The 15,039-nt window shown below is 50.5% G+C and overlaps 1 protein-coding gene across 5 annotated transcripts; it reads right to left on the bottom strand.

Moving 5' to 3' along the window:
* Positions 1-8,025: 8,025 nt before the first annotated feature.
* Positions 8,026-14,786, bottom strand: LOC136107800 (leukotriene C4 synthase-like). 5 transcript variants are annotated; one of them, XM_065849120.2, is made up of 6 exons: positions 14,406-14,786; positions 11,551-11,722; positions 10,648-10,730; positions 9,507-9,577; positions 9,198-9,279; positions 8,026-8,770 (listed from the first exon to the last, which is right to left on the bottom strand). In XM_065849120.2, the coding sequence occupies exons 3-6, from the start codon at positions 10,710-10,712 to the stop codon at positions 8,509-8,511; spliced, it is 480 nt and encodes a 159-aa protein (XP_065705192.1). In that variant the 5' UTR covers positions 10,713-10,730; positions 11,551-11,722; positions 14,406-14,786; the 3' UTR covers positions 8,026-8,508. The 5 variants fall into 5 exon arrangements, with proteins under 5 accessions (XP_065705192.1, XP_065705189.1, XP_065705190.1 ...); XM_065849117.2 differs by having other exon boundaries at positions 10,648-10,747; positions 14,406-14,785; XM_065849118.2 differs by lacking the exon at positions 14,406-14,786 and adding an exon at positions 13,837-14,177 and having other exon boundaries at positions 10,648-10,747.
* Between the last annotated feature and the right edge of the window lie 253 nt (positions 14,787-15,039).

Here is a 15,039-nt window from a genome sequence, read left to right as displayed (position 1 = left end):
TATGACTTCTTTTCAAATACGTAATTGCTATTAAGCGTAAGCAAAATACCTGCCTGGCTTGAACCTGACACATCCAACAGGAAGCTGGGTTCAGCCACTTCTAGGGGAAGAATGTGACTGTGAACAGCAGAGACAAAGGAAGAGGTAAATAGTTACCAGAAGAGTTATAATTAGCCAACACACATGCGGTGTTTGAAAGACAAAAATAATTAACAATTCAAGCGTAAACTTCCATGCCTTGCTTCTGTGATTTCTTCTAGGACTCGGACATCATCAATTTACCTGGCTTTTTTGTTTCATGGTGCCAGCCTGACACCTGTACCTTCCTCTCCAGCAGATAGCTTTGTAGTGTGTCTGTCAGGATGTCTGTCAGCAACTCGCGCTGCAGCTTCAGGTACTTGTTTTTCTCTGAAAGGGCTTTGTTCTGCTTCAGAATTTCACTGGCCTGTTCCTGCGAAGGGAAAGGCACACCTGCTGCCCACACTGCTGGGGAGAGGAGCTGCTCTCATTTTCCTATTTGCATTCCCAGAAGAAATTTTGTTTTGTTCAATTCAGCCTGGGGAGGGCTGTAATCTAAGCCGAGCTCAGCCTGCTGGGTTTTCTAGTCCATCTGGTAGAAAATGGGCAAAGAAGTGGCCTCCTGGGTAGAAGCCTGCTGGAGAAACGATCTGCCAGAGAGTCACACAGCCCCTGTGCAACATGCCCAGTTCCCTCAAAGTTCATGGTGAGCAGGACTGGGGGCAGAGACCTGCATCAGGACAGCATGAGCACCGCTCCAGGCGTCAGAGAGATCCATACAGCTGAGCGGAGAAGTCAAGTGTTAAACTGGACCAAAGTAAAGCTTTTCCTTGAAGCCTGCTACCTGCTCAGGAAATTTCTGTTTGGTGCCAGTCACAAATCTCTCTTTGTTAGCTTGCCTAAGTTTCTTTCCTAGACAAGAAAATAATGGAGAAAATCTGCAACGCTGGTTCAAGAGAATATTCTGGTTATAGGCATCTAAGCATATGGAGACACTTTGCACGTCCGGAAGTGATGCAGATGTTGATTTCTGAGTAGGTTTTTGAGATATTATTGCAAAGCAAAAGAATTACCAATCATTCTTTTATGGGTCAGCATTTCCCATTTCAGGGACAACAGTGATCCGAGTTTAAATACCTGCTCTGAAATGATGACAGAACTCATTATCCATCATCCTGACCCCATCGCTGTGTGCACCTTCCCTTTCTTTCCTAGCTAGAAATTATGATGGAAGCAGAACAAATGGATAAACTTTATCCTTCACATCTCAGCTACGCTTGTTGTGTGTTCTTAACATTTGCATATAAGCATGTATAATTCAGGATCTTATAGTTAATCTGCAAACCCGATTAACTCTCAATAGTGCCAGCAGCTTACTCGCTTTATCATCCGTGGTCTGAGAATGGGGAATGCATGGAAGTCTTGCACTACCAATGCTTTGTAGGTTTCTCTGTACATGTGACCTCCAGTCAAAACCCCTAGAATTCAATTATAACCATTCTGTCACTACCCATGGCTTTAGAAACAGCCTCTAGCTGTGGTGCTGTGACAAATACAAGCTAAACAATGCTATTAAATATGCATGATGTGTGTTCTGCCATATTAGATAACATGGCCACACTCATCAGCTGCTAAAGCTGCCAGTTGACAGCTTTGCTAACGCGGCCTCCGCTTGCTTTTGCTTTGGTTATACTTCACCTGTATTTTGTTCCTCTTCACCTGTTTTCTCTGTATTCATTACTCTGAAAATGGTGGTCTGCAGCAGAGACTGGGAAGAGCTCATGTTTCCCAGCTCTCTTAAGTCAAGCGGGTCTAGAAACCAATTGGATAGGTTAACAGACACTGCTTGAGTGAAAAGCAGATACCCAAGTCCCTTCTCTCTGAGGCCACTGCTGTACTGTTTGAATCTATCACACTTCCCTTTATACCACCAGCTAATCCACAGCTTATGCTCTGCCCCCTTTGTCACTGTGAAAATGGAAGACTTGCCTCTTGTTCTCCCCCAGTGATCATATCCTCTCTAGGCTCAGCTGGGAGGTCACCTGTCTGATGCTTTTCTGTTCATTAGTGTAACTCAGGTCTGTTACCATTTCAGTTTTGTAGAATTGGTAGAATACTTTTTGCTTTTTACCAATACAGCTAGCTACCTTGCTGTGAATGCAGTTACAGCAAAGAAGAGGCGTCTTCTACCAGCACACTTCAGGTATCTGCATGTTTTGCCTAACTCTGAGCTAGGTGGGCATGAGTCAGCTCTGATCCTGAAGCCATCTGGCCGTGTAGTGCTGTACTGAGCTCATCGGGTTTCTTGATTCAGGCAGAACATTTGCAGCTCTTTGACAGTTCAGCCGTGTACTCGCCAGGAGAGGTGGGCAAGTGTCCATTTGCATCCATTGCAACAAGCCTTGTCTGCATTTCCTTACACCCTCCCAGAAGAAGAACGAGCAAGTTGTAAATACTTCACAGAGCACTGGAGTCCTGGTGAGTGTGCTGCAGTACCTGTATCAGGACAGATAACACAACGCCCGAGCTTTTGTTACTCCAGCCACCCCATTTATGAAATGGAGCCTATTTTGGCCACTCGCCAACTGCAGGCTCAGGAGCAGCTACCACAGCAGCTCACTGGCTTTGTCTTTGCTCATGTGATGATCCTCAACTTCCACCCCTTGCAGGTAATGTTGTCTTCATTGTTTGGGGTCACTCAGCTTTCTCCTGTCAAGTAACACAGCTGATGCACATGCTACTGGCACAGATCCTCTTTTATTCCATCACTCCAGGAGTGCTCTGTGAGGCCTCCTGAGTGCTGACCCTACTTTTGTTCTTCCTGCCTAACTTCTACCTTTAGCTCTTAGACCCTGGAAATTCCTGAACGCAGAGTCGGGCACAGCATCAGTGAGGGCTGGAGTAGAGTGCGCTCCTTCCTAAGCTACCACAGCAAATATCTAAGTTTTCCTTTGGAGGGAGGGCAATCACAAAAGGGCACATTATGCTTTATCTTGTGTGTACTGTGGCTCTGCCCTCCCCAGGGGAGAGATGAATTCTTGGTTCTCTATCACTTACAAGTGATAATTACTGGGAGGTGTAAAACTGATGAAGATGAGGTGAACTGTAACCTTAGAGAGTGGATTTTCCTGGCCTCTCTGTCCTGACCTGCTAACATACCAAGTGACAGACAGCTTTGTTTTTTGCTTGGATTTTACCCCACTGTCTAACCCAGGAATGTTTTTTACTGCGTAGGGCTGTGGTCTGTGGTAATGTAAAGGGAGTATTTGCCTGGGGGTGAGGGCCCTGCTCTCACAGGCCTGTCTTAAACACCTGCACCTCCGTCCACAGCTGTGGCTCTTCTGTGATGATGTGGACTTCAAGACAAGCATGGTGCGGTCAAACCAACAGTATGACATGGGTCGGCCATAGTCGTGCTCTTCACCCCAGTCCATCTCAGTCTCTCCAAGGAGGGTTGTGCTCTGCTATCTACACCCTGCTATCCCCCACTTAAAGCATTCCTCCTTCCTCTAATCTTGCTCTGTTATGCACCTAACGGATATGTGTCCGTATGTTTACTCAGATCTAGAGAGTTCTGGGTTTTATTGCCCATAACGTTCTTCTCAATTTTGGCGTTGATGGATACCTAGCTCAAAATTCAGATAAGCACCAAAACTCTGGTTATGTTGACAGTGAGGTATCCACAGACTCAATGCATAAACCAGGTAATTTCTGTGGTTATTTCAGCTACACAACTCCAGTGTGCTTGCCTTTCTTTTTCCTTGCCCTTGAAGTCACTTGAATGTAAACAAGTAAAACTGAGCCAAGGAGGTAACCAAATGAGGATGAGGAATGGAGAGGGAAGGGAAAGCGTCCCCCAGTAGTGGTCTGGACATCAGCATCCTCCCAGCTCCAGCAGCTGCTTCCCCAGAGCTCTGATCCCGGAGCTGCTGCAGAAATGAAAATCCATTGAGAAGTCTGGCTCCAAATTAGCATTTGAATTCCCTTGTAGCCTGTTGTCAGATGGGCAGGAGGTGGGTGCTAGTCAGTCTCTCAGTACTGATACAAAAAGGTGGCTTTAAAAGGTCTTTATTTTTCTGAAGGAAACAAATGCATTACTCAAACTATGGACAGTTTGTGTTTTCCTTTTTTTTGCTTTTCTCTTTTCCCCCTGCTTATCTCCTCCATTTCACCCCCTTTCACGGCTCAGACTGAGCCGTAGATAGACACGTCTGGGTATTGTTAGCCCAGTCTGACCTACTTCTTTCCCTCCCCTTGGCCCTGCGTTATGGATGCTGGTGCTATGGAAACCTGGGTGACATGCCAGTGCCACAAAGCCAGGGCCACCAGCTGCACCCTCGTCTCCCAGCCGCACAGGCCCTTCCTCTCCCAAACTCACCCCTACAGAAAGTTAGCAGCGCTGCTTCCTGGGGAAATTCAAGGGTGTGCTCCGTCAGTCCCACTCGGCTGTGTTCCCAAGGGACCAGGGTGCTGCTCCTCAGGCTCCGCTGCACGGGTGCGTTTTTTTTCCGGGTCCCAGGGCACAGCATTGTGGTGCTGGGAGCCACGTGTAAACCTGCCGTTGTCTGCACACCAGACCTGTCTGTGCAGGTGTCCTGCACAGGCCGTCACATGACGGGTATGAAAGTACACGTGGGTGCGCTTGAAATTTTCAAGTTAAAAATAAGCTACAAACTTCTGCAACGTGGTACAAAAGCCTTACAGGAACCTGGCTGCGTTCCTGCAAACACAGAAATGGGAACACGTGCACCCGTGATCCCTGCAGCGCCTGGCAGTTGCTCAGTCGGTGGGACAGAGCTCTGCACTTCCATTGTCACTCGTTTGCTCACATGGCAGCAAGACATGGAAGGCTCGTTTGCAAGATTAGCCTGTGCATTTCTTGTGATAAAGAAGTTCTCACTGGTTCTGCAGGTTTCCTTTGCTGCCGGCTGGCCTCCCTGCTTCCTGTGGGAGGCTCTGGCTGTGTCACAGTGGATTTGCTTCCAAATACCTCATGCCAAACCTTTTTGCCCCTGTTGCTGACACTGAACTGGCAGCTGCAAGGGGAGGAGGAAGGAGCCCGGGAATCCACAAAGCACTTGCAGGGGGCTCCTACGTCTGTTGTAAATCGCCTTCAGGAGATTTCTGGGGGGCTCCAGGACTCCCCCAAGTCACCTTAATTCCAGGACCTGTCTCAGCACAAATGAAACTAGAAGTAGGAGGGTTAGTGCCCGAGTGCCGCCATGGCCATGGCTCTGCCCTGTGCGACCGCCGCCCTCGCCGTGTCTTGGGGTGCAGCGACCGACTTCCCCGGCACAGGGCACGGCGCGGAGCAGCTGCCGCCCCCCGGACCCTTCCGTGTCCCCCGGATCCTCCCGTGTCCCTCGAACCTTCCCGTGTCCCCCGAACCTTCCCGTGTCCCCCGGAGCGGCGGCCGCGGCGCACCAGCGCCCCCTGTCAGGCGGTCGCGGCCGGAGCGGAGAGACAGCGGAGCGGGGGAGCAGCGCGGGGGACAGCGGCGTGGGGGGACAGCCGGGCGAGGCGGACGGGGGCCGGGGTGGCAGGAGCGGGCTAAGGCACAGCTTGGAGCGACTCTACCTGCCCCCCAGCCTCAGCTACGGGCTCAGCAGCCCGGCTCGGCTCTGCCGCCGGCGCGGCCGTGTCCCCCTCGCCCGGCTCTTCCCTCAGCCCGCTGAGCCCACCAGACCAGAAGAAAAGGAAGCCAGGACACAGATCCCCAGGTGCGGGGAGCCGAGCTGGTTTGGTGGGTCAGCCCCCCGCCAGGGCTGCCAGGAGGCCGGGCAGAAGCTGGCAGCGGCGGTTCTGCCATCGGCCACGCGGCAGCACCGGCGCTGCCGGGCGGTTGCGGTGCCGTTAAACTGGAGTTTACGGGACGGTCTTTACACCCGCTGGATGGTGGCCGCGGAGCCGCCTCACCTCGTGTTGTCACGGGCAGACCCTGTCTCCCCCAGTACACACCCTCCCAGTTCAAACCTGGCTCCTCAGCATCTCTGCAGCAGGTGCGAGTGGGCAGAGTGGTTTCATACAGCACCAGTGCAATGTGCTGCGCGGCGGCATTTTGAATTGGTAAACCCTGAAACCATCGACTGCATCATTGAGCCATGGTCTGGTGCAAAGTGATTTTCTTTGATGACAGTTATGAAGTAGCACAGTAATGGCAGCATCCCTGGGTGGAGGGGAGGAGCTTTCTAAGGAGCCATCTGAAACTACCCCTCTGACGATTGTTTGAAGGGGATGATGTGCTGGGCAGTTTTTCCATGGCAGAGCCAGGGCCAGACCCTGGTTTTGCTGCACCAAGATTTTTAATGGTCTTCTGTGCATTTAGGGCGAGAAGCCTCACAGCTGAATCATTAACTTCCCCGCTCTGAGTCACTGTGAGCCCTGTCACGCACAGAGCTGAGACAAGCAGGGCTGCAGTGGGTAGTGGCTCCAGGGCAATACAGCTGGGTTAGAAAACTGGTAGCAGGGTAAAAGGTGGAGGTTGTGTCTGCAGAAATGTTGTGCACCAGCTTCGACTAACCCGAGACAGCTGGGTTTTTGAGACAGAGACAGGACCTGCACCAGCAGCTGTGGCTTGTCCTTCTGTGCTAACCTTCTGGGAGGTGACTGCTCAGAAGGTGAGGACTGAGAATTAACTTCAGGAGGTGGTGGAATATGTTAAAGGCCAAGCAAAATCTCACTGGGAGCAGATGGCATGTCTTTTCCTCCCTGACCTTGCTAAGACACAGCTGGGGTTAAACCATGCTCAGCCTTTTCCAAAATGTGTTACCAGAGTTGCTAGGGGAAAAAAAAAAAAGAGTTATTTTGTTGCTGCTTATCTTGCTGTGACAGCCTGGAATTCCTGTGAGGATGGGGCCTCACTGCACTGAAAACTTTGTGGAGGCAAGTGCTGTGCCGTTATTTTTCTTTGAACGTAAGCCTTCCCCTGCAATGTTTGCCGACTTCAGTGCAGCAGTATGATTCCAAGGCACGAGAGCCCAAAAGGGAAATGGACTGGGGGCTTTGATGAATAAGCCAATTTAAAATGCAGGGAAGGAAATGAAACAATGTGAAAAATTAATCACTTCTTCCAAAAAACTCTGCTTTTTGTTCTTACAGTCTAGATAATGCAAACTGCTGGGGAAGAGGGGGGAGGATGGTGGACTTTAAGATGTGGTTAGACTGACAGCGTGTTAATGCAGTTATTTTTGCTCTCTGGGTTTGGTGTGAAGTCCTGTGATGATGGCATGGAGCACGGCTGGTGTTTTCTGAGCTGTGTCTCTCAGATGAGTGGACCAACGTCCAAAAGCACCAGCATTGTGAACACTGAGCTCCTATGAAAATCCTGCCCTTCCTGCCGGAGGGTGGCAAAGGCCAGAGGGGGACTGGCCAAAACCATTCAGCACTGGCCAAACCACCCAGTGGGGACCACTGCTTGGTGCTGAGCAGCTCAGCCCCCAATCCACGAGCTCAGCACCTCTGAAAATCAGCTTCTCCCTGCTCAGAGCTCTCCTCCCACAGGACAGGACAGGCTGAGAGAGCTGGGGCTGTTCAGCCTGGAGAAGGCTCCAGGGAGACCTTACTGCAGCCTTTCCTTACTTAAAAGGGACGGGGACAGACATTTTAGAAGGGTGCATTACAACAGGAAAAGAAGTAATGCTTTTAAGCCAAAAGAAGGGAGATTCAGGCCAGACATGAGGAAGAAACGTTTTACACTGAGGGTGGTGAGACCCTGTTCCAGGTTTCCCAGAGAGGTGGTGGATGAACCATCACTGGAGACATCCCAGGCCAGGCTGGACGGGGCTCTGAGCAACCTGAGCTGGTGAAGATGTCCCTGCTCATGGCAGGGGTGGCACTGGATAGGCTGTGAAGGTCCCTTCCAACCCAAACCATTCTCTGATTCTATGATGTAGGGTCACTGGCTGGGTTGCACTGCATGTCAGGGAAACCAAGGCAGCTGCCTTGCACTCAGCCACTTGCATTTTTGTTCTCTGCTAATTGCAAACCCACAAGGAGACACCCACGACAGCAAGCTCAGTGCCTTTTTATTTGTGCATGTTGCCACTCAGCAGTATTCAAAGTTACACATGCCGTAGCGGTTATGAGTTTGCGCAGTCTGTTTTACAATATCACCCACAGACAACAGCTAACAACCACTATGAGGGCACTAGCAGACTTTTGCTCTGTTGGTGGCTGCTCCTGTTTATCCCTTGCCTATTTTGTTACTCCTCAGCCCACATCTGCTTTCAAACAAATGCCTTTCTTGGGTGTGGGCCTTGAAAAACTGCCGTGAACCCGCATTTGGTGCCTGGGCTGAAGGCAGAGCCTCTAGAGGAAGGAGAACACATGGCATTTCCCTGGGGCAGCCCCCCAGGAACCTCAGGCTGAGATGAGTTTCCCTTTATGTGTCCAGTTTTCCTAAAATTCTCCTTGTTTTGGAGTGTTGCTTCTTCATCAGGTGTGATGGAGCTGCCAGATACGGAGCACTTGGCACAACGGGTGCTGAGGGGGTCAGATACCTCCTGAGGAGCTCAGCAGCCTGTGCCGGTGCTGGGCTGTGGGGAGTGAGATGTTAACAACCCAGGCAAGGGTGGATTTGTCACTTGTGCTGTATGAGGCACAGCCAAGTCTGTTCAGGTGGGCAGGAGGGAGCAGGACTCGAAGGCGAGGACACCGATGAGGGACAGAGGAGCAGGTCACGCTGGGAGAAGCTGGAGGATGTTCAGCCCCATATAGTGAGAGAGGAAGAAATGCAAGATGCCCAGGGCTGACACTGCAACGAGAATCCAGAGAACTCCAGTGCTAAAGTATATGGGGGCGAGCCTGGTGGGAGAGAGGGAGCCTGTTGAGACCCAGCATCGCTGCTCCTGCCTGGGCACTCTCCCTTCCTCCCCGGAGAAGGGGGATGGAGAGGCAGCCCCTGGCCGTCCCCTGTCCTCTGCATTGGGTCCCGTGCCCTGCTCCTACCTCAAGGGAGCACACGCACCCCCCCAAGGGCTGGGGGCAGCTCCAGCCTTGCCCTGTGTCTGTGTCTCTGGCCCCAGCCTGGTACCTGCGCCCATATTATAGCTTGGCAAGGCCGAGTCACGTAGGGACACCAAAGCAGCCAGAGGGATTCCTGAGCTTCCCCGAAGTGAATTAGGTTCCCAAATGCAAACCTCCAGGGGTTACCACATACTCCGGCTGGCAGAGACATTTACCTTTCTGAGGATGATGCCCTGTATCCCATGAAGTAGCAGTAGCGGGCGTAGAGGTAGAGTAGACCCAAGGCTGCAGCCAGACCTGCAATTGAGAGACATCAGAGCAACCATCTCCGAAGGCTCTAAAAGAGCTACTCTGAGCTAAGCAGGTAGCCCAGAGTGAAGGAATAGAGGCTCTGTGTCCTCTGGCTCTACACTCCCATCAGAGACACAATTACTGCCTAATTTATTGTTCAGAAGATAAGCAGGACCTGAGGACTGAGCCAACACTCAGGGGAACAGATCCAGTGACAAACGGGATGTTCTCACCTTGATGGAAGAAGAGTCCAGCCTGCCACAGGAGTGCCAGGAAAATGGGAAAATATTCGGAGCAGTTCACCCTGGCAGGAAAGAGAAAGGTCATAAACAAGGGAAAAGAAGATGATCTTCCTGGTTTGCTTCCCCTAGCAGCTTCCAGAGGCTGGAGGCTGTTGCTTTTTAGACCTGATATCACCATAAAAACCTCCAGGCTTGCACCTTTCCCCACAGTTCCCATCCCACCTTTATTCACATGAATTAAATAGCAGAAGCAACTGGGTCTCCGGGGCACAAGAAATTAAGTCAAAGATGCCCAGGTCAGACCACGCACGGAAAGGCTCCATGAAGCAACCCCTCTGCCCCTTCCCGAGTGCCGCAGCTCAAACCCTGCTGTAAAAGCCCCAAAGCCACAGGAAGGTCTGGCCCAGCAGGCTGCAGACACGTCAAGGATTAAATGCATCTTAAGCCGGTGAGGCCAGAGCAGCTTGAGCTTCATGCAGGAGTGGGAGGGAACACTTGGCTATTTGGGTTGTTTGTGCGCTGTGCCCTGTCCCCTAAAAGACAATGTAGGACCAGGAGATGCTGGATGAGGCTGAGTCTAGGCTGGCAAAGAAGCAGATAAGGGGATGGCTGAGGGGATCCTGCTCCTGCTGCCCTGTTGTTTTGTTTTCAGTGATCAGCTACAGCAAAAGTGGAAGCTTCTGCCCTCTTTGCTTCTCTCCCCACTGCAGCCCTAGCACAGGAGTCACGGCAGAGATGCTGGATTGTGGCCATCCCTGCCCCAGCCCCAGCTGAGATCAAACTGGAACCTTGTCCTTCCCAGCAAGCAGGGTTCAGAGCAGGGCTGAAGCTGTTTGAGGCTTTGGCACCACTTGGCTAAAACTAGCCTAAGTCTCAGGCACCAACAACTATGTGTTCAGCAGCCCTTCACTCTGCAGCAGGGATTCCTGTGTGATTTCTGTCAGCAATGGCTAATGTGTTTAGGACTCATGAGTCACCCTATAGTCCTGCTGCTGATAGTTAAGCCCATTAATTTAACCCCAAGGGAGGCAACTGCTGAAATATCTGTTCTGAGAAATGAATGGCAAAGCAGAGGAGGAGCAGTGCCTTAGACGTGAGATCTGACAAGCATCATAGAAGAGGAGTTTCTTACTGTGCCCGAAAGATCCTCTCAAATTCAGGTGGGCCTGAGGTCTTTGGAGGAGAGATGCCAAACATCCTCCTGGCATAGATGACCTGGAGGAAGAAGTAGGCTGCAGCAAGAGAGAGACAAGTAGCAGCGGTCAGTCCTCTGCTGGGCATTGTGGCAGGGGCAAAAGATCTGCTGTCTCTTCCTACCCTTACACCTCCACTTCGCAGAGAAATCTGCGTGAAAATCCCAGATACTTTTCAGACAAGGAATAAGAACGACCCAGTGCAACAGTGAAGTGAGGAGTATGCAGTCGTGTACTACCAGTGGATATCTGTTTTCTCTCTTGTGTAATTAACCAATCATCTATTATCTATAGAAATTGTTGCGCAGTTCAGATGCACTTTGTTACGGCCAATTTTTTTCAGTCTTTAATTTTTTCCCCTTCTAAATCCCGAGAGTTGAGCAGGGAGGGAACTGATGCCACAGACAAGCCACCCAGACACCGAATTAAATTGTCATGTAATGTGGAACCACAGCTGGGAGATGTTCTGTGTGACCCACTGCAGCCCGTTCTTCCACCTCTCCACATTCTCTGTATGCTCTTTGCTTACTAATGCCTACACGAACCTCAGGAACTGTTGTAAACCCATTTCTCAAAGAAAGAAATTCTACATGTTTGCAGAGGAGAAGATCTACCAAGTAATTTCTGAACAGGGGAGGTAGGTCAGGTCAGAGGACGGGCTTCCCAAGCACTTGTTTTGTTGAATACTTTTCAAAACCCAGACAAGATATCAGTCCACTGTCTCAAAAGTGGGGAATTGTCAGTGCAACAGCAGGAATGAAATAAGAAAGTCAAAGAAAATCAGAGAAGGTACAGTAGACTGACCCAGCAAGTTTGGGGCACATGCAGCTGATGGTCCCTACCTTGCTCCAGGACTCCCAGGACTGTCACAAGAGCCAGCAGATGAATCTGATCCAACATATCGACTTTTCCAGCCCCTAGAAAATCTGATTTCTTGATCAGAAGCTCCTCTGGCCAAGTTTAGTCCTTGCTGATGTGGCCGTCGGTGGTGGTAGCTGGCAGCACTGGTTCGCTCTAATTGAACAGGGAAGATTTGTATGTGGTGCTTAAAATGAGGAGGAGTCTGATTTGCCCGTTACTGTATGCATCCTGGAAATGTAAGTCAGCGGAGACAGGTCTAATGGAGTATTTCCGTTCCCACCCTCCCTTTTCCAGGAATAAGCTATGAGGAAGTGGGAAAGGCAGCAGAGAGTGAACACGGGAGAGATAGCAGAGTGGAATGGAGCTGAACAGCGTGGGGGGCAAATCTCAACGTGCTCCCCCTGGGGCATCTGGTTTAAAACCGCTCCTAATGAAAGCCGAGGCGTGTCGCTCTTGCTGATGTTGCATGAGGAACCGCAGCCCCGTTTGGGCTGCTCTGCACCAGTCGAGCATTAGACCAGGCAGCGTTCCATGGGACGACACCACTGTGTCCACGGGCTATGGGAAGTGTGCACTGGGCACAACTTAGAGCCACAGCACTGAGACAGCATTGAATAAAGGCCTCGAGTGAAAAACCCACTGCAACGGCAAGGCAGGGTGCAATAAAGTAGAAAAGGTGCAGATTTGTCTTGCATGGTGATACTTTATTTGGGGATGGGTCCTGCAGAATGACTGTCAGACACCGAGAGGGTGTCAGAGCTGGCCCTCGTGCTGGGAAGGCTGGGAGATGCACATTTAAGGCTTACTGGTCAATCTTTAGTCAAATTCATTCTCCCTGTAAAGACCAGAGGAGAATTCTGTGTGGGTAAAAACCTGCAGAATTCATCAGGATGTAGCAAAAGGAAAATGATGCTTTCACAGGTCGGGAGAGACCTGCTGGCTAATGCTGGTCTAACAGCGCAGAGCTGGCATGGCTGTGAGCGGCTGAGACCGCCAGCGCTGATTCCTTCCCCTCCCTTCATCGGGAGATTTTTCCCTTCGGACCAGGGAGGAAGGAAAGTGGGTTAAGACAAAGTGATCATTAAACATCAGTAGTGTAGAAAACAAGATCAGATTAAAGCAGTTTACAAATATTACATTGTATGCCTGATGTCCTTGATAGACATTCTAAGAAGCAATAAGCTGGTTCTGGTTTTCTGCCTCTCTGTGGGTCATAAAGGCACCCAAAGAGGCTATAACAACGTCCCAGCTTAGGATTTTGCCAAATATCAAACACAGACACCACTGTTTTCAAGCACCAGCTGTAAGATTAATTCTTTCATCTCAGATTGATCCTTTTTTCATTCCAGTGACTGTTTAGAAATAGGAGGAACATTGTGTCCTTGTCTCCTGTTTAGCTATCAAAGAAATGAAGGACTTTTCCTCAGTCAGCTCAAAAAGGGCGAAGGTGCTTAACGACATTTGATTTCCTTCTGTTCCTGTCTGATAACAACCCGCTAGCAAACAAAATACAAGGCAAAACAACTGAACAAAAAAAAAATCTGAGCTTACTCCTCCATCAGACAACAGTGCAGCATAACCTGTATCAACAGTGTCAAATACGTGTAAGGAAACCTGGGCCAGGAGGAGCTGTAAAAGCTGCAACAGGGCACCCTCGCTCCCCATATCATCATTAGATGCAAAATACTTCTAGTATCATCTAGAGTAGTCTAAATATAATAAAGGCTAGTACAAACATGAATGAATAAAAAAGCACAGATGTCTCTCCTCTCCTCCACCCTCCCCCGTAATCATGATTTTTCAAGCTGTCTTTACCTCCTGAAGGGCACAACATTTTTCTTATCCCTATTTGTCACCACCAGAACTCGCCTTATTTTCCATTTTCACTCGGTGTTTGCAAGGACTGGACACAAGTCCCCTCCTCCCAGCACCAGCACCCTGCACATCACAGAGGCCACCAGCACCGCTGTGCAGGGGATGCCTGGCAGACACGCTCCCTCTGTCACCTTCCTGCCGTTTGCACCCAAGCCCATGAGTACGTGACAGCGCGGTGACTCGGATCATGCCGTTGATCAGACAGAAATCTCTTTGGCACATGAGCAAAGAGCAAAGAGCGAGTGGCTCGGCGAGCCCTGTGGGATGCACGGCCACCGCGTCGCTGGGCTCTGCGGGAGGAGAGGGGCAGGAGGGGCAGCCGGGGACAAGGCGCCACCGCTGCCATCACCCGCCTGACACGACACTGGGATAAGCACATTGCAAAACCTCACCCTCCAAGGCTGATACGGTTGAATTTCCTCCGGAGTCCTGCGGTCCCAGGCTCACCTCGGGATGGATTTTCTGAGTGGGAGCTAACGAAACGCTGTCCCCCTCTCACTCTGCCCGGCGCGTACAGGGCTCTGCAGGTCACACTGAACGTGGCCCTGCACCACGGGGCAGCTGGTTCAAACTCCTCGCACCTCCCCATGAGTCATCCCCAGAGCCTTTTCTCTGTGCCCACAGCTGCTTCTGCCACCTCTTCCTGCAGCCATTAATCTTTTCTGCCTAATTACCACTGTAGGGCTGCACAGTGACCTGGATTGCAACACCAACTGCAATTAAAAATTATCTTGACTAGCGAAATAAACAACACAAAAGGCTTGGAGGAGTTACAAACAGCAGCAGAGTTTGCCGTGTCTATCACTCCCCAGGAGCAGCAGGGCACAGAGAAGCCAGCAGCACTGAGTCCAGCACCATCACAGGCAATAACATCTCCCTAGAAATGTATTCAATGAGAGTACAACCGACCAAGAGCTTCTGTTAGTTGGAAGAGGGAACGTTTTGTAGCTGAGCAACTTACCCTTCAGCCATGAAGCATGGAGGCACCCTGTCCTTTCACACGTATTGAAAAAATATGGGAGTATTTTCTAATCTTGTTGGTCCTTGTGCTCCCTTTCCCTTCAAATCCTTTCGCAGCCTCTGAATACATCCAAACCCATGACCACGGAACTGCTTGTGGGAATGGTTAGTGGGAATGGGAAAAAAAAGAGGGGATTTTTTTGTATTCCAAATATTTAAAAACCACACAGAAAAAAAAAAAAAACGGAGTTTTTTAAGTTAAAGAGAATGAAAGAGAGCTCAGCCCTCAGTGTGTTCAACTAACAGCTGGCTCAGGCTGGGACGCCGGGGCTGGCGACGTGCCTGCCTGACCTCCCTGCCTGCGGAGCCTTCTGATAGCTCAGGCCAACATGTGCTGAGATTTTCCTTGAATTCTTGGATTTTGCAGCTGTAAGAGGAAGGACAGGCTAAAGACGTGACAAGAAAAGGAAAATTCATTACTTCATCGCTTACAAAGACGCGGTTGGCCGCGTGTGGCTGTTCCTAGGAAGCGGGGAGAGTTGCAAACAATTTCTGCTCTGCGGTTCCCACCAGGGTTCCCAGCAAAGCGCAAGCTGCCTCAGATCTCCTGAGTGTTTTGAAATGTGTCCTGGCTT

Source organism: Patagioenas fasciata, chromosome 14 (genome assembly GCF_037038585.1).
Source record: "Patagioenas fasciata isolate bPatFas1 chromosome 14, bPatFas1.hap1, whole genome shotgun sequence".
Lineage (NCBI taxonomy): Eukaryota > Metazoa > Chordata > Aves > Columbiformes > Columbidae > Patagioenas > Patagioenas fasciata.
The sequence above is the reverse complement of the archived record's forward strand: the minus strand, read 5'-3'. Positions and strand labels throughout refer to the sequence as shown.